General features: G+C 33.2%; 3 protein-coding genes across 3 annotated transcripts; 1 reads left to right on the top strand and 2 right to left on the bottom strand.

The window, feature by feature from the left end:
• Positions 1-384: 384 nt before the first annotated feature.
• Positions 385-4,572, top strand: LOC110688035 (bZIP transcription factor 23-like). The gene is made up of 5 exons (XM_021864705.1): positions 385-542; positions 874-2,367; positions 3,768-3,839; positions 3,924-3,953; positions 4,100-4,572. Exons 2-5 carry the CDS (start codon positions 1,066-1,068, stop codon positions 4,172-4,174), a joined length of 1,479 nt encoding a protein of 492 aa, XP_021720397.1. The 5' UTR covers positions 385-542; positions 874-1,065; the 3' UTR covers positions 4,175-4,572.
• A 124-nt stretch (positions 4,573-4,696) lies between these two features.
• Positions 4,697-7,271, bottom strand: LOC110688034 (GDSL esterase/lipase 5-like). The gene is made up of 3 exons (XM_021864704.1): positions 6,395-7,271; positions 5,788-6,037; positions 4,697-5,604 (listed from the first exon to the last, which is right to left on the bottom strand). Exons 1-3 carry the CDS (start codon positions 6,683-6,685, stop codon positions 5,372-5,374), a joined length of 774 nt encoding a protein of 257 aa, XP_021720396.1. The 5' UTR covers positions 6,686-7,271; the 3' UTR covers positions 4,697-5,371.
• A 90-nt stretch (positions 7,272-7,361) lies between these two features.
• LOC110688033 (GDSL esterase/lipase 5-like) lies at positions 7,362-11,282 on the bottom strand. The gene is made up of 5 exons (XM_021864703.1): positions 10,607-11,282; positions 10,277-10,398; positions 9,854-10,084; positions 8,169-8,424; positions 7,362-7,633 (listed from the first exon to the last, which is right to left on the bottom strand). Exons 1-5 carry the CDS (start codon positions 10,878-10,880, stop codon positions 7,380-7,382), a joined length of 1,137 nt encoding a protein of 378 aa, XP_021720395.1. The 5' UTR covers positions 10,881-11,282; the 3' UTR covers positions 7,362-7,379.
• Between the last annotated feature and the right edge of the window lie 6,702 nt (positions 11,283-17,984).

Below are 17,984 nucleotides of genomic sequence, written 5' to 3'. Positions count from 1 at the left end.
CAACAATAAAATGATCAAAGCAAAGCAAAATAGTAGTGCTGGACTAATGCTACTCTAACTGTTCCCCCTCGGCGCATCTTAGCTCACATAACCCCACCAACTAACTACCCATAAAAATTATTTATTATTTAAAAATTAAATCCAAAATATATTATAATTTAAAAAAAAAAAAAAAAAGAAAGCGTGAGACAATGGCCAGGCCTGATCCATCGACTTTAGGTAGTGCAACGTGGACGGTTGAGATGAAGTCCATGTCGCAGAATATGATTGGATAGAATCAAATCAACGGTTACCACTCTCTTCAGAGTCGCATCATTCTCTCCAACTTCACTATTATTGGTCCACGTACCCCCCTCAAAATGGGGCCCACTTTATTAAAAAAATTAAGGGATAAAAATGGACCAAAGACTCTTCCCCTTATTAAAGAGTAGAGAGAGAAACAAGGCAAATTAGAGAGAGATTTTTTTTTTGTTGTTGCTCTTAAATTTTGAGTGAATTGCTAGACAGCCGACACTTGTCCTTAATTAAAAACTTTCCCACTGGTAAATAAAAATTCCTTTTTTTTTTTTTTTTAAATTTTGTTTTTGTTGTTGTTTCATTTTTTTGGAAGTTTAGTCATCTAATTATTCAACCCTTCTTTATTTTTGGATAATTGATTTGCTATTTTGGAATTTTGGTTTTTTTTTTTTTTTTTTTTTTGGGTTTTGATCAGTGGGTGTTTAGTGATTTGAGTTCATGATTGATGGATAGAAATGATGTGATGAATAAGATGAGATCTTTGTTGAAAAACCCTGATTTTTTTTGGGTTTTTTTGTGTGATTTTTTAGTGTTTTTTTTTTGTAATGTCATTGATTATTTGTTGTGATTTTGCAGGTTGTGGTTGAAAGGATTGTTGGAATTGAAGCAGGTCTTACCAGTAAGGATTTGATTTTGTGCAATTTTATTGTTATTGGTATTTTATAGTGGTAAGTTTGGTGTTTAAAGTTGGTTAGATTTGTGGGAAAATAGTGGAATTTGAATAGGGTGTTTTAGTTTGATAGTTGGAATATTGAAAATAGGTGAGAAATGGGGAGTAATAGTAATATGAACTTTGGTAAGAGTTTTGGGAATGAAGCAGCAGGTGATGGGAGTGCTGGTGGGAGTGGTAGACCACCAGGGTCAGGATTAGGGTCAGGGAATTTCGGGTTAGCAAGGCAGCTTTCGATTTATTCGTTGACATTCGACGAATTTCAGAATACATTAGGAGGGATGGGGAAGGATTTTGGGTCTATGAATATGGATGAATTGTTAAAGAACATTTGGAGTGCTGAGGAAACACAATGTATGACAACAGGAGCGGGGGCAGCAGCCGTGGCTGCTGCAGCTGCTGCTGCTGCTGCTGTAGGGAGTAGTGGTCAGGATGGGAGGAATTCAGGTGGGTATTTGCAGAGGCAAGGGTCATTGACACTACCTAGGACGCTTAGTCAGAAGACGGTTGACGAGGTTTGGAAGGATATAGCGAAAGAGTTTAATGGAACTAAGGATGGGGGAGGTGGATCTAATGTAGCACAGAATCAGAGGGAGCAGACACTAGGGGAGATCACTTTGGAGGAATTCTTGGTGAGAGCTGGGGTTGTAAGGGAAGATACAGAAGTGCTTGCGAAACCTAATAATGCTAACGCTGCTGCTGTTGCTGCTGCTGGAATGTTTGCGGATTTCTCAAGGTCTAATAATAACAATAGTAATAATAATACTAATACTGGTTTTGGGATTAATTTTCAACAATCTGGCCGAGGTGTTGAACTGATGGGTAATCGTTTAGCGGACAATAATCATCAGATGTCCTTGCAATCAGCTAACTTGCCATTGAATGTTAATGGAGTACGAACATCACAACAACAACCAACACCAGTGCAGATGTCCCAGCAGTCACAGCAGCAACAACAGCAGCAGCACCTGCAGCAGCAACAACCACTATTTCCGAAACAGCCTGCTATTTCATATGCATCTGCGATGACTCTACCCAGTAATGCTCAGCTAGGTAATACAGGATTGAGGGGTGGTATTGTAGGATTAGCTGATCCAGGGATGAACAACAACTTGGTTACTGGTGCAGCTCAACAAGGTGGTGCAGGAATGGGTATGGTTGGGTTGGGAGGTGGTGGAGCAATTGGTGTTCCTGCCGGATCTCCTGCAGCTTTGTCATCCGATGGGCTTGGAAGGAGTAATGGAGATTCATCTTCTGTTTCACCAGTTCCGTACATGTTTAATGGTGGTGGTCTTAGGGGGAGAAAAGGAATCCATGCAGTTGATAAAGTCGTTGAAAGGAGGCAGAGGCGAATGATAAAAAATAGAGAATCTGCTGCAAGGTCCCGAGCACGGAAACAGGTTTTGCATATATTCCTATTCTTCTTGGTTCTATTGTCAATTCTATGGTTCTATTTCCTGGGTGGAGAGTTGACTATCTGTTTTGTTTTGCTTGGTTGTTTATCTTTTTGTTTTTTGTGGTTTATCTCTTATTTTATCATTGCAGGACATGCATAATAGGGCTAATTGGTTGTAACGTTGTAATTTGCAAGCATGCTGCATTTATCACATATTCCAAAGTTGTACACTGCTCTCAGATTATTGATGATGAATGGAGTTTGAATTAAGTTGTTCATATATTATAATTTGGTTGTTCTGGTTAAAACATATGATAAAAGACCGTGGTATGAATGTGGTACTAGTGATAATTTATTGGCAAAGTCTTTGCACACCTTGGTTTTACTGTTTTGTCATGAAAGTATCTTTAATAACTTCAAATATGGTCAGGGTTGGTACCTGACAAAGTGTGTTAAATGCTTTGCTAATCAAAACAAGTGCTGGATTGTAGTTCATTTTGGTGAACCACTATATAATCACAAGATCTGTGTTTCTTATCTAAGAAATTGTAAAGCTTCTTCCTCCCCAAGGAGAATAGAGCCTTGAGGGAAATGGAGAGATATGGTAAAAATTGTGAAAATAAAGTAACAGACAAAAATATAGAGAACAGTAGATGAGATAGAGGTTAGAGTATACAGGGGAAGGCAATGTTATGTTCAAATGCCAGTAAATTAATTCTGAATGACATGGGACATGAATGCTTGCTTGATGCTGTCACAGATGCTCTGCATGGTCCTCTGACTATGTTTTAATGTGGCAACTTTGTTGATTTCAGAGATCAGTTAGTATCGCTTTCCCTATATCGAGTTTTTTAATAGCTGAAAGTATATTGGGACTTGAAAGTAAGGTATTTCATGTGTAGTTTCTATCTTGTGTAATATAGTTGAGACCTTATGAGTAAAGCGTCCTCTGATATAGACAGAACAACATGTCCTAATTTTTATTTTTGTTTCCACTGATGAAAAGGGGGGAGGGGGACATTTTGTTGTGGTCCATTTGAAACCTTAAACATACTTGAAATGCAATGATTAATTGCTGGTGCTGTTGTAATATACAGTAGTTAGCCTATTTTCCTTTAATGATACTCTTCCTTATAATTAAACATACTTGAAATGGTTTTTGTTTTTTTAAAAAAGCACAATTGAAATGTAATAACAAATTGTTGTTGCTTTTGTGATATCTGGCATGCACTTTTCCCCTCATTTCTCGACAGCTAATCATATTTTGTTCTTCGGTAATTCAAGTATGAGATGACATAGACACTGAGGACTATAAAATCTACTTGTAGTAGTTTATAATTGTTTCATGTCTTCGCCTTTTTCTGTACATGTCTCACTTACACTGCTGTCTGATTTCTTCTTTAGGCCTATACAATGGAGCTGGAGCAGGAAGTTGAGAAATTAAAAGAGGAGAATCTAGAGTTACGGAAGAAACAGGTGCGTTTATAAAAACTTTTGGCTGAAAATTCTTTCTTTGAACCATGATCTATGCAGCTTACTTAATTGCTCTTCTGACTGCAGGCGGAAATTATGGAACAGCAGAAAAATCAGGTACACTATGTTTGTTTATCTACTTGTTATTAGCTTCCTGCGAGTCTTAGTGCTCTTTATCTTGAGTTATAGGGTATGCATATGAGTAGTGTTGAATCATTAACAAGATGCACTTAGCTGATTATGATATTATTGTTGCAATACAGGTGATGGAGATGATGAACAACGCACAAACTGGTTCTCGGAAAAAGCTCAGGAGAACGCAAACAGGGCCATGGTGAGAAAGTGGTGCAATACTTACAGTAGGTTTTTTCTTTTGTAAATATTTTCAAGGGAGTGGATGCTTTTCTGTTATTGGATAGCTGAGGATTGTATTTTAGGTTAATAGCTTCCAAATTTATAGTTTCCTTACCTCTAAACATCAGTATTTGTAGGAAAGAGGAAGTGTGACATGTGATCCATATAAACCTGTTGGGATATGTAGTTTTAGGGCATGTCCAATTCTCAACATCTTTTTTTGATGCTTTTAGATTTTCTCTACTTTGTTCAATCTGATTTTCGTAGCTTAGAATTATGCTGTTGGCATGTCGTTTCGCAAAATCAAAGCAAAATTTATTGTAAATTGCATCTCTGATGGGCATTTTTCATCTACATCAATCAGACTTCCATTTATTAGTCATTCTTTTATGAGAATCTAATACTTCTTACTATGAAACTATTGTTTTATGACCCACTTAACTTGAGAATACAAGCTTATAGCTTGATATAAATTAGAAATACGAGCACTGTTATTTATATGTCATTTCAAATCCATTATGTGGCCATTGAGAATATATGGTTGGTAACTACTACTTTTTGTTTTATTTACTGACAACAGTTTGACTTTTACACTATTCACATATCTCACGTTGACTAGCTTTGGTGATTTAAAAATTAGGAAAAATATAGTCATGTAGGATCTTGTTTTACTCGTCTCGATTTATACTTTCATAATATCAATTATTTATAATTTTACACATTGGTAATTAAAGATATTAACGGTTGAAATAGTGTATTGGTAAGCGTGAAAAGAGAAGTGTTGCAAGTATTAAGAAACAAATGAAGTATTTTTTTTTTTAATTTTTTTTTTTCCGGTTGCAAGATTTGCAATATTTTGACTTTTGCACTCACTTTTTACTAATGACTTATGTATTTGACTGTTAGATTTCTAACAATCTTATGTTGTTTCAAGTAGTGAACATTAGGCTCACCATCAACAACACATGATCATACTTCTTTACATTGAGCAATTTGTAATCTAATCTTTACCTGTTCCGATTTTTGTATGATGCGATTATATACGATATCTTTGTTGTATAACATCAATTCAGCTCAACAAAAGCAACAAGCATTCAATACAAACTTCATACTGAGCTCAAAATACACATAGTTTACAATCTTGATTATTTACACATTGCTTTACTTCATTCTGCCTGAGTTTAGGATAAGTAGAAGAGTTCCTTGATGCTGTGTGATCCATATGAATGTAGATTCCACATCTCATCAGCTAATTGCTCATAAACTTTCTCAGTGAAATGGGTTGAATCCCAGAAAACATAATCATTTACATTTTCGCACAATTCAAACTCTTTAACTAGCCTTGCTCCACCACAGCTCCATATCCCTCTAAACTTGCCTGTTCCACAACATGCCGTCTTCCCCTCCTTGAATCCTGTTCATCATAACAAAACACCAGTGAATTCGCAAAGCTGTATTTTCACATTTAACATGCAGAAATCAGCTCATTAAAATCGCAAGAACAGAACATGGCCAGCAGTATTATAGCTTTTGTTTCGGGTTTGTAATGTATCAAATGGGTGTGCAAATTATCGTAAAGTTGGGAGGATGAACATACCGTATTTTGAAGGGTAGTCAATTCTTTGTTGTGCATAAGTGGAGAAGTCATACAATGAAAATTTGAACCCTGGTAACTTCAACTTTAGCTCTTCGAGAACATGGAAAAGAGCTTTGTTATGTAGCATGGCGTATTCTGAAGGCTCTGTGTTACATTCGCCATTTGCGTTAGAAATTCTAGACACAGGGACACAGCCTATCTTTGGCACGTTGAGGAATGCAAATTTTCTGCCTCCTGTATTGTAGATTTCCTGCCAAATCAACAGAAATCCTTATAATGCTACAAACCTACATACAGTACAGCTTTATCTTGGTGTTGGTGTAAAACCAATCATCTCAGGTCCATTTTTGACATTTGCATCTGATGTACGTAGTACTTTAGGGTCTGTTCGTTATCATTGCCTAAATTCTAGCTTTAGAGGGTCATACTTTTGAATATTCTTAGTCCGTATAAGTATGCAAAACAACTATACAATAATGGAACGTTATTACTCAAAATTGATTTTAGTCATCAAAAACACTGAAAGCGCAAATTTTGCAATGATAACGAACAAATTGATCTGTTAGAAATGTGTATATAGGAATAAAACTAAAGAGAAAGGACTTACAGTGATAACATAAGTGATGTTACCAATGACCATGTCAACATATTCGGATTTGGTGTAAGTAGTCAAAATGGAGGAGTTGGTTAAGAATAGGGAAAGGTAGTCATTTGCTCCAATGCTAAACAAGTAGACTGCACTTGTTAACCTCTTTTTAGCTTCAACTTCACCAAATTTGTGCCTAAACAATTCCTCGACCTGCTTGTAATTTTGCAGCTGCATATGGAAATCAATAACCTGCAAATTGATATCGAATCCCATTATAACTCGAATCAAATGGTAGACTAACAGGATCATTGAATAGGTCGTACTCTGTAAGACATACTAGGCCTTGGTTAGTTGAATAATGTTATGGAGTGTATCAGTCAATGTTAAATTGTTAATTGAATAATTAGCAAAGTTTAAAAATTCTCGTTTTGAGCTTATCTAACCCCTTGCTTAATCTTTCTTCATGACAAGGAGTTTATCACATAATTATATATAATTCTGTCAATGACAACTAATTTCGTAGTAACGTATTAGCGTGGAAGATCTAAGTCAAACTCAATTAGTTAAACAAAGTATGATTATTATTATGCTTGTACGTCGAGTTTATACTTTTGAATGGGAAAATTCTAGACAAAATGACTTTATTTTAATTAATTAGAGTTTGAGGTGGGTTAATTCTTAATAAGGCCTTTCAAAAAAAAAAAAAAAAATCTTAATAAGGAAATACGATAATAGGTTGTAGACGGGATAAAATTAACATGTAACACGTAAATTAGTTATCTGCAAACTTAAATTGTATCCAAAATAACTTCAATACTCGTAGTTAGATAGTATGTATATAATTCATGAGAATTTGCTTCAATAACTTGTTGAACTTGAAGATTCCAAGTTGGAGAGAGTTTCAAGCAGAAATGAGCAACAAGCATATCGATCGATTAGTATAATTGTCATTCTTTTGACTTATAGATGTAAATTGATCATAATGTATAAATAATATTTTGAATTATGGTAAATGGAAGAGATTATTGATGGTATATGAAGAATGATGAGAATCATCAAGAACATAATTTTTGTTGCTCCATATCTCATCTACAATTTGTTTATTAGCCTTCTCCGTGTAATGCAAAGAATCCCAAAATATATGGTCATCCACATTATTGCACAACTCGTACTCTTTTACTGGTCTTTTTCCTCCACAGCTGAGTACTCCTCGGAATTTGCCCGTCCCACAACATGCTGTCTTCCCCTCCTTGTACCCTATTTAACAACCATTTACTCAATCAAAATAATTTAACAAGAAAAAAAAAATGAAGTAATGGGATTTATTTAAATTGGCAAAAATTGGCCTCAACAACACCAAGTCTGCCTTGGGTTGATTGGGTGCGCGCGGTAAGTAGCACCGCCTATGAGCAGTAGCCAGAACAACATCAACTATTGTAATGGGTACAGTGTGTGTCATAAGTATTCATTTCTAATTGCTAGGACAACACCAAGTATGCTTATCCATAAGGCCCCTAATTTATGGCATCCGCACCCATTGCAAAAGTTGGTGTTATTTTAGCTAATACTCATCATAGGTGGTGGACTGGTGGCCGCACTCACTACACCTAAATAATAGTTGATGCTATTAAGGCCAATTTCGCATTTTAAAAATTTTGTAATTACCGATTGTTTTGACAATGAGCCCCTCACAATGCAATGTTTAGTTTAGATTTTGTAGTTGCAAAGTATCACTATATGTAGGTTTTCATTGTGCAAATAAAAAAAGGCAAGGAAGAGGCCAGAGAGATACCATATTTGGAAGGGTGGTTGACTCTTTGCAAGGTACTAGTGTAATAATCAAAAAGAGCATATTTGAACCCTGGTAACTGCTTTTCTAGCTCTTTTAAGCCTTGTAAAACAGCTTCGTTATGTAGCCTTATGTAACTTGTAACTTCTTTGTGACAACCGCCATCTCCTTCTGAATTTAAGATTCTAAGGGCGGGTAAACAACCCACTGGTGCCAAATTTAGAAACCCAAACTTTCTCCCACCTATCTTGTATATATCCTGCATAATCAAGACTTCTAAATAAAAAACAACACGATAGATCAACAAGGACTCATACAATAGAAAGAGGGTTGGGATTGATACTGTCTTTGAAACAATATTATAGCCTTAATTACGTACGTTATAATTAAGATTTTAGTATTTTCGAAGCATGATTACGTTATTTCTTATTTGCATATGTAGTCTTACTAGTGAAGCCTGACCTTGATGTCTAAACATTTAACATGTAATGGCAAGTGTCAAATTTTTCATTTGAATTTAAAAGGTAGTCTTTCACTTTATTTATATCATATATGAAAGGTCTAAATATTATTAGCTCCAATGTATTCCCGGATTATTCGACCATATATCTTCCATATATGTTATCACATAAATGAGATGTTTTGTATATGACTCTGATCAAGGTCGTTTTGAACGACCTATTTGTCACTCCTATATTCTCGGTAAAGCTAATAATTAAGAGTTACTAAACTAACGTACGGAGTGATAAAGAGTAGCAATTCAAAATCAATAAATGTTTTTATAGTCACCTAATATAGCTATTGATTGGTAATTTGGTCAATATTACACACTCGATGGAATTGCCAAATGATTTAGGTAGAAATCACGTGTGATGGTAAAATAAGTGTAGTAGTGTAAGTCTATAAACAAGTAAACAAAGGTAGCGGCCTTTGGCCCTTTGCATATAATATACTCCGTATTACCTTCATATGAAGTAATGTCAAAGTTAAAATAAAAAAGGTGGTCCAAAAATGAGGTGAAACTTTAGTGCATCTCTCATTGTCATAGCCATTAATAGATGGGCCGCAAAGCAGCAGCCTTGAATGCCTCTCTTTCAGACTTTTGGAATGGTCCATATTATATTGCTTGCTGCTATATCTTTGTATGTGTTTTAGCTAGTCCCAGCTGTTGGAGATCTTGAGAACTTTTTTACATGCATGGGCACCACTACTTTCGATTTTAAAACTTCATCTTAATTTGTGCTTCAATTTTGCATTATTTAAATCTTCAGTAAGGTCAAACTAACCCCCTGCGCCTAGGTAAATAGTATAACATTACTCATATGTAGGGTAATACGAAAGATTTCTCTATTAAGTATCACGTTATATGTAGGGTAATACGAAAGATTTCTCTATTAAGTATCACGTTGAAGGACTTGGCCTAATGGTAAGGTTTGGAGGATTTATGTTGATTTTATGACTGAATCTCAAATCAGCCACTTTAAACATGTTTTTGGTCTATGTCAAATCATATGACTTTAAAAGAATATTCCAATAGATTAGGTGAGCTTCAACATTACTTATGTAAGTATAAAACAAGTGCATCATTGGTATATGTATAATAATCTTGTTTTTTTATAGGAAAATTCATGAATGATTGACAAAATAATACTCGTATATATCTATAAAAAAAAACAAAGAAAACTTACATTGACCACGGAAGTTATGTTGCTGATGACCATACTAACATATTGAGATTTGGTGTAAGTAAATCGAGTTGATGAGTTTGTCAAGAAAAGGCTTATGTAATCATTTGTTCCAATACCAAAAAAATACACAGCCTTTTGTAACTTCCTCTTTGCCTTTTTTTCTCCTAACTTGTTTTTAAACCATCTTTTCACTTTCTTGTAGTTTTTTAACTGCATATGGAGGTCAATAACCTGCCAAAATAATTCACATTAAACAAATAATAATAGAAACATACAATACCATAAAATATTCAAGTCAAATGAGCAGAAGATATGCTTACTATACTTAATTATATATGTAAAGATTACATTATATCATTATTAATAATAATAAAGAAAAAAGTTGAAGATGATTAAGAAAGCCTTGCACCCTACGATACATACCGAGCCTTTGAATGTTTCAACAAGAGCACCACCTCCGGCAGATGCAAAGTTAACTCCATAGTAAAATCGTCGTTTGTGCGGTTGAAGGTAAGGTTGAATCAATGGAAGATTAGCACGCTCCGCTGAGGAAAATCGAAGGTGCTGGTAAGTCAAGGTCCTTACCATTTTTATTGTTGGATTAATACATGCAAATGAAAAACTAAACAATGGATTGTTTTATGTTGAGACTTTAAACATGTTTATATATGTACACTAGCTTTTTGAATACTTTACCAACTAAACTAGCTAACATGCATGAATTTTATAAAAACATCAGCAATATAATATTACCTATAAAGTCAGAAATGACACGGCCATCAGAAAAACGCCCCGTGGGGTAGTGGAAGAAATTGACTCCATAAGGCCAAAAATTAGCTTGGTCAAGAGTTGTGGTATTGATATAATTGTTGTTGCCAACATCTAAAATAGAGTCCCCAAAGATGAACAAAGAAGTTCTTGGGTGGTGTTTATGATGATGATGATGGGATAAGATGAGGCAATTGATATTTGAGGGAAAGGAAATTAGCAAGACATAAAGAAGAGGGATTAGGCTTTCCAATAACATGGCTTGAGATGATTTTTGGTCCTCTAGTTCGTTTGGTTAAGTTGTTTTTGTGTGGAAGTTTTAATGCCCCACTTATTCACATGTATATATTTTCAAAGCTAAGGTTCATGATTTTTGGTCTTATAATATTTGGGTACCATGAGTTCGACTAGTAGGTCATGTGTCATGTGAAATCAAGTTTGTATATAATAAAGGCACTTTCATGGTCAAAAAGAAGGGAAAGGGAGAGCTCTAGCTATGAATAGAAAGAACGGGTATTTACCCAAAACCAACTATAAAAGTATATTATTTTTATAATAGTGTTGATGTACTAGAGGTTTTATGATTAGGAAGTTGCAATGAAATAGAAACAAACATGGGTATGAATGTGAAATGAATAAATATGTAAACGTGATCTTATAAGTAAAGGATAAGATGGTAAGATTTATATAGTATACAAAGAATAATATGGAGAATTAGTGACAATTTGCTTTGGTTAACGCTAAGTATATGTGTTTAAAATAATGATTACTTGATTTAAGGAATTATGCGAAGTCAAAGGATTTATTTCGTGTATGTATAATTCAAAAGTGTCTGATGATTTGGCGTTAGTTCATATTACAAATGTAATAGGAAACATAACCCCGCCAAATGGTGGAATTGAAGTAAGAGAAAGTGTAATCCTTATTGTGTATTAGCACCGCATGCTTAATGAAAAAAATTGTGGTCAACTCGAAAAAATTTAAAAAAAAAAAAAGAAAATACTTTGCTTTATCAAAGCCAATGTTTCAGGTAAAAGAGTTATGAAACATATTGTTTTCATTTATTCATATTAGACCAACGTGGGAATATTTCTTTTTTCACTCTTTCCCAAAGAATAAAGATCATCTTTCATTATGCATTCTTGATTCTCCATTTCAAACTCTCCCAATATAATACACAAAAACATATCCATATATGTCAAATACTACTGAGTAATTCAAAAATTAGTTACAAATATATTATTGAAACAGTACAAATAATCGGGTCAATGAGGTTGAATTATACTCATTAGGTTGCCAATTGAACAAGATTCTAATGCCAAGTTGATAAAATAGAATATTTGAACCACGTGTCACTTAAGTGAAATTATACAATAAATCGGAAAATTAAAGTATTTTTTATACTCCATACATAATTTACCCAAAAGTCGGAAAAAAAACGTTGAAAGGAATATAGGAGTCGAGGTGGTGGTTGTTGCCACATTGTTGAGTCCCATCTCCCAAAACATTTGGCCATTATCCTCAAAAAATTGGTACATGAAATGACAGAGGAGAACAAAGGCAAAAACCCACTCTCATACACATCAAAAGGAAGTGAAATGAAGAATTGAACAAAGTGGCAACTACTAGAATGAATTGCGAATTTGTCAATAAAGCTGCTTTAGAAGCATGCAACTTAACCCAGACATTTTAAAGAGGGTTTCATCCTTTCTATACTATTAGATGTGCAACAGCACCTGTCACAAATTCACAATTTTATACTTCTTGTACGATCGTAAGACTAACCCAAAAGCTCTTAACTTAATTTGACTCAATAAGTTAACCTATAAGCGTATGATCGGCCATTCGATTTGCATTGATTGAATCACTTGAAATCATTATTAAAACCTAGCTAATGGACTAATGGTTATTTTCTTATTAACATCCAAATACTTGGGAAGTATAACAAATCTTCTTGATTTTCTAGAAATTACAAGGTCGGGAATTTATTTGCTAGATTTCATTTACTTCCCACGAGATGAGAAAACTTATTTACCTAATTCTCTAAATAAGTAAAATTTCTCATAGAAAATTCAACTTCATATTCAACACGAATAATTATTACATACTTTAATCCCTAGAAATTTTAGCTGGTGATAATGCACATTTAACCAAATAGTATTGCTCACTTCCTACAAATTGTGACAGGTGATGCCGTGATGCTCATTCACTACCTAAGCTATGCTAGTATATAAGTTTATTCCATAATATATTAAGTTTAATTAATTTAAGTAGAAGTTTGATTTGCGCAGAAAGTTGAGACAAAGTAAATTTCAAAGTCCAAACTATAGCTAATTGAGGCATACAATCATTATTCTCTAGCTATACATGCTGCTGGTCTTTATTACTTCACACATATTTTGGGTTATATTGTGTGTATATGATTTCATTATCATTCATTAGAAAATTTTCATCTAGTGGGAAAATCCAGCTCCTCATGTACGATGTCAAAAAGTTGTTGAGTCAATTCACCAAGATTTTTTCTTGTCACATCTATAGAGAAGCTAACCACACGGCAAATTATGTTGCAACATTAGACCATTTACATCAGACTCATGATGATATAGTTCATTCTTAGATATTTCATAGTAAATTTCCTCTCGTATTTACCTGCTTTTAATGCAACTATTCTCATTTACCAAAATATTTGCTTATTCCATCCCGAAGCTATTATTCTAATCTTATTTATCAAAATATTCACACTCCCAAAACAAATATTTTCATGTTACCTACTCCCAAAGTATTTCCTTCATAACCGCATAATATTGGCAAACGTAACCATCAATTTCATACGGGCTATATTTTGTGGAATAGCACGAATACATAACATACATTATACTACATATTCTGACTAAATGAGCAAGCCCATTTGTCACAGTAATTGACTCTGAGTTTTTATGGTGAAATTAGATGAGATAATGTAGATATGTAGTTCCTCAAAAAAAAAAAAAAAAAAAAAAAAAAAAAAAAAAAAAAAAAAAAAAAAAATTGGAGATAATGTAGGGTCGCACATATAGCCAGAGGCTGAATCTCAGCGTTAGTTTTATAGAATTGGGCTATTATCTTATTTTGTGTCCATTTCAAGCCCACCTTTCCGAAAGATTTAAGCCCATTTCACTTATGGACAATAGAGTCAATTACACAACTCTTTATTTCGTGATATATATATATATATATATTATTTAAAGTCGGTCTCGCAGCCAGGTCATGAGACGGCGACACTTGACATTCCACTTTTTCGCCAAGTTTCGCGCCACGTAGGAGATAAATAGGTATTATTGTGACACATATGATACTAAGTAAGCAAAGTTTGGATAGGTTTTTTAAGATAAAATTATTATATAAAGTTTTATTATCGATATAATTCTAATATTTCATAATACAAAATTAATCATAACTTTTATTAAATATCCTATAACTCAATTCTATTTCCATCATTAAATTCGTTTTAAGAAATTCTGTAAAATAAGATCCATTTATAATATATTTAATCACAAACTTTTATACGTAGCTGGTCAAACCGTGTTACCAACTATTACAAGAGTTACTGCGTTAGTGCTATAGGGGTTACTTGGTCAGTGTTATAGTGGTTACTCAATCAGTGTTATAGATAGGGGTTACTTAGTCAGTGTTAGAGGTTACTCAGTTAGTATTATAAGGGTTACTCGGTCAGTTTTATAAGGGTTACTTTGTCCGGCTAGATGGTGTGGCTAGCCGCATACAAAATGCATTGTTATTTAATTTATTTTAAAAAAAAATTAGAGAATCAGTAAAAATAATTTTAGTTTGGTAAAAATACTTTCAGTTCAGTGAGAATAATTTAAGTTTAATAAAAATAATTTTAAGTCAATAATAACATAGATATTTATTTACAAACAAAACTACAAAAAGTATGTCTAAATATCCTACATTATTAGAACGAATTATTTGACCGTAAATAACATTCAAGTAAAAATGTTATCTTAAAATTTTATCAACCATTTGGGCATCACCCGGGCACAAAACTAGTATATACATAAAAGGGAGTTTTTTCCCGAGTTTTTAGAGCGCCACGTAGGATATTAATTTTTAAAAAATTATTAGAGTGCCACTTAGGATTAATATTTTTAAAAACGCTACAATCGGATTATGCCACGTAAGATTAGTTTTTTTAAAGCGCTACATAGGATTATAATAAAAAAGCGCCATGTAGGATTAATAATTTTAAAACGCTACAATAGGATTATGCCACGTAAGTTTAATTTTAGAGCATCACATAGGAAAATATTATATTTTAGCCCATGAAAAAAAAGAATTGCAATTTATTTTAGATCAAAAATTTTATATTAATTATAAAAATAAAATCAGCGCGTTTTTTGTGTGGCTGGCCATATCGTGTGGCCGGCTGAGACACACCCAAACACTGACCGAGTAATCCATGATCGATTGAGTAACCCTTGACCAACCAAGGAATTCCTGACCAAGTAATCCCGACCACACGGTGTGACCAGCTACATATGAAACTTTGTGAAATAAAATATTATCTTTTAAATTACGAATTTTATCTAAATATGAGAAACAAAGTTAATAATTCATTTTACAATAAAAAAAATTCAAGTAGTAAGCAAGCGAATATTACAAAGTTTATTAGATAAATATATATTTAGTAAAATATTTTATTTGAAAAAAATACAAACAAACCGTGCATCGCACGGGTTTCATCTAGTTTTAACTTATTAATAAGATCATTTATTACCAAGCAAAGCTTGGTGAAGTTAGTTGGGAACTCAGTTTGTGACTTTGAGGTTACAAGTTCGAGTCCCACTAACTACAAAATGCTTGGGAGAGATCATGTATTTTTCTAAATAAAACTTTATTTAGACAAGAGGGCAATAGTTAATCTACATTGTTGGGTGTATTCCAAATTTTACAAGCCCGTTATTTTAGTGGAGTATTTATGCATATTCTAGATGTTTTCGGAAAAATCAAGCGGATAGTCTTTGCCCATATTTTCTCTAGAAGTTTTAGAATATTATGGATACAAGAGTAATGAAGGAAGTTCTGGAAGTTTTCGGTCATTTCTTCTAAGCTCCATCTACAACTATGAATATAGGACATGGGCATTCAATCAACATACATACCACATACACACACAAGAAGTCATACCTATACACAAGTCTTTCTACTTATCTCACCTCCTTATAATTCTTTACCTATTTACCTTCTCCACGAATCCACTATTCTCTATTTGTAATACTCCTTTGACAGTTTCAATATTGAGAGTTTGCTTGTACTAATCACCCTTTCAAGGGTTCTTGTAATCTCTTATTTTTCATATAAGATTATTGTGGTGTTCGTCGTTCATGGATTTTTTGATAATTTTTCCCACGTTAAATATTGTGTGTCCATTTCTTCACTACTTGTCTTGCCTTTATCTTTCTCCTAATTATTTTTATCAATCTCCACATCTTTAGTTTGCTTTCGTTGTGCACTCACCAACCCTAACAAGATATGAAATAAACAACTTAAAATTATTCTTAAGATTTGTATTGAAGTTAATGTGTGTTATTTGTCATGTCAAACGCTATTAATTCTATTCGAGTAAATTATATTAAAAAACTGATACGAAATATAAATGGTTTGTCAGTCAAATAGTATTTCAAATTCATTTGATAAGGTTTTACCTAAGATTCTATAAGTTTGGGATTCGGATCTTACTAGTGACTAGTGAAGAATGAGGATGATGGGATGGGTGTAAACGCTAAACAAATATAGACTCTCTTATCATTACCTTAATAAAACCTCCATAATGTTTTGATGTTTATAGCCGAGTCAAGGTCCCATGATAAAATAAATACTTTAAAAATAGTCCACTTGGACTATAATAATTTGAAAAATGTAAAGTTCGTTGTTCAGCGTGGATAGAACATAGTAGTACAGTTGGAGATAACATTTTACGTTACTTCATAATTTTATATAAGTTAAATAAGTTAAGACAGTAATTAGTAAACCACCGCCATTATTATTAAAGCTTTATAATCTATCATGAAATGACCAAAAGAAGAGTGTCCTTATTCCTGATAGCCAGATGTCTTGATTCCATTGTTATGGTCTTATCTCCCTTATGAGATAGAGTAATTTAATAATTTATTTATTTTAAGGTGAAATATCGAGACATATTGTGACTTTAAATGGTAGATTTATTCTTTATTAAAATTATGACAATAGGGTCCACTAATCCCCTCAAGTCAAAGACATAACTAAAGTAGTATTGACACATAAGATTATACAAACATACAATGACCAAGAATCTACAACAATGTTGACTAAGTGGGGAATTTTATGAATCAATTCCGAAATCTTTGAGTTTTGCACATCTCAATCACCACAACCATCTTCTACACGGCTATAATTAAAACGACATCAAAGTACCGCCATAAATATATACTTTCCATATAGATCAAAATATCAACGTGCATATATCTTCAATTGGGATTAAATATTTCATATTTAACTAGTCTCTCAAACTTGTATACTATCACTGTTTTAAATAATTTACAACGATTTGATATTTTCTACTCATATTTTAAGTTAAATCATTACAAATAATTTGATAGTACTATTTCTTGATCTCATCAAATGATAGCATTTCTAAGTATACCTAAACAAAGTACCTAAAATAAGGTAGTCGCGCACACAACAAATCAATGAGGTCCTCTCAAATCAATATAGAAAGGTTACTGTCATCATAAGCAATTTACTTATTTTAGACCGATGATTAATATGTATTTACTATTTCAACAACTACACAAAACTCTAAATGGCCATTAATCATTAAGTACTCTCTTGATCTAGAAAAAAAAATTAAATAATAGAATCACATTATTTATTTCAATAGTTGAACTATCACGTATGTACTACATATATTAGTACTGTACTTTATCTTATCAGCTTCTATGATTCAATAATAATGGAAATACTTTGGAAAAAAGCTAAATCCCCATGTATTTAGCAATGAGGTTTTCACCTTTAGAGCAAGATTTTGGTTTAATCACAACAAAATTCTACTATTAGAAACCATTATACGGTTGTTTTTAAATACTTTACGACCTTAAATGTACTCTGTATGTAGGCATTTGCTTGATTTGCTATTTTAATTTGCTAATGAGCTAAATTCTTGTAGCGCTCTTTTGTTTTACATGAGGGTGTGTTTAAGTTGCCTCTCTTTTCAAGTCACATTTCATAATTTTAAACAAAATAGTGTAATAAAGACAAGCAGAGAGGCGAACCTCTTTCAATTGACACGTCTAGGTACGTACTTTTAAAATACACCATGAGATCATCC

This window comes from Chenopodium quinoa, unplaced genomic scaffold (genome assembly GCF_001683475.1).
Source record: "Chenopodium quinoa cultivar QQ74 unplaced genomic scaffold, ASM168347v1, whole genome shotgun sequence".
NCBI lineage: Eukaryota > Viridiplantae > Streptophyta > Magnoliopsida > Caryophyllales > Amaranthaceae > Chenopodium > Chenopodium quinoa.
This window is presented reverse-complemented; position numbering and strand designations above follow the sequence as displayed.

Coding starts and splice junctions, on each gene's coding strand:
- LOC110688034 (XM_021864704.1), bottom strand. CDS start 6,685: ATGATCCTGTTAGTCTACCATTTGATTCGAGTTATAATGGGATTCGAT. Junction 6,038..6,394: donor ACATCACTTATGTTATCACT/GTAAGTCCTTTC, acceptor TTGATTTGGCAG/GAAATCTACAATACAGGAGG. Junction 5,605..5,787: donor TGACTACCCTTCAAAATACG/GTATGTTCATCC, acceptor TATGATGAACAG/GATTCAAGGAGGGGAAGACG.
- LOC110688035 (XM_021864705.1), top strand. CDS start 1,066: ATGGGGAGTAATAGTAATATGAACTTTGGTAAGAGTTTTGGGAATGAA. Junction 2,368..3,767: donor GGTCCCGAGCACGGAAACAG/GTTTTGCATATA, acceptor TTTCTTCTTTAG/GCCTATACAATGGAGCTGGA. Junction 3,840..3,923: donor TAGAGTTACGGAAGAAACAG/GTGCGTTTATAA, acceptor TTCTGACTGCAG/GCGGAAATTATGGAACAGCA.
- LOC110688033 (XM_021864703.1), bottom strand. CDS start 10,880: ATGTTATTGGAAAGCCTAATCCCTCTTCTTTATGTCTTGCTAATTTCC. Junction 10,085..10,276: donor TTGAAACATTCAAAGGCTCG/GTATGTATCGTA, acceptor TTATTTTGGCAG/GTTATTGACCTCCATATGCA. Junction 8,425..9,853: donor ACATAACTTCCGTGGTCAAT/GTAAGTTTTCTT, acceptor TTGATTATGCAG/GATATATACAAGATAGGTGG.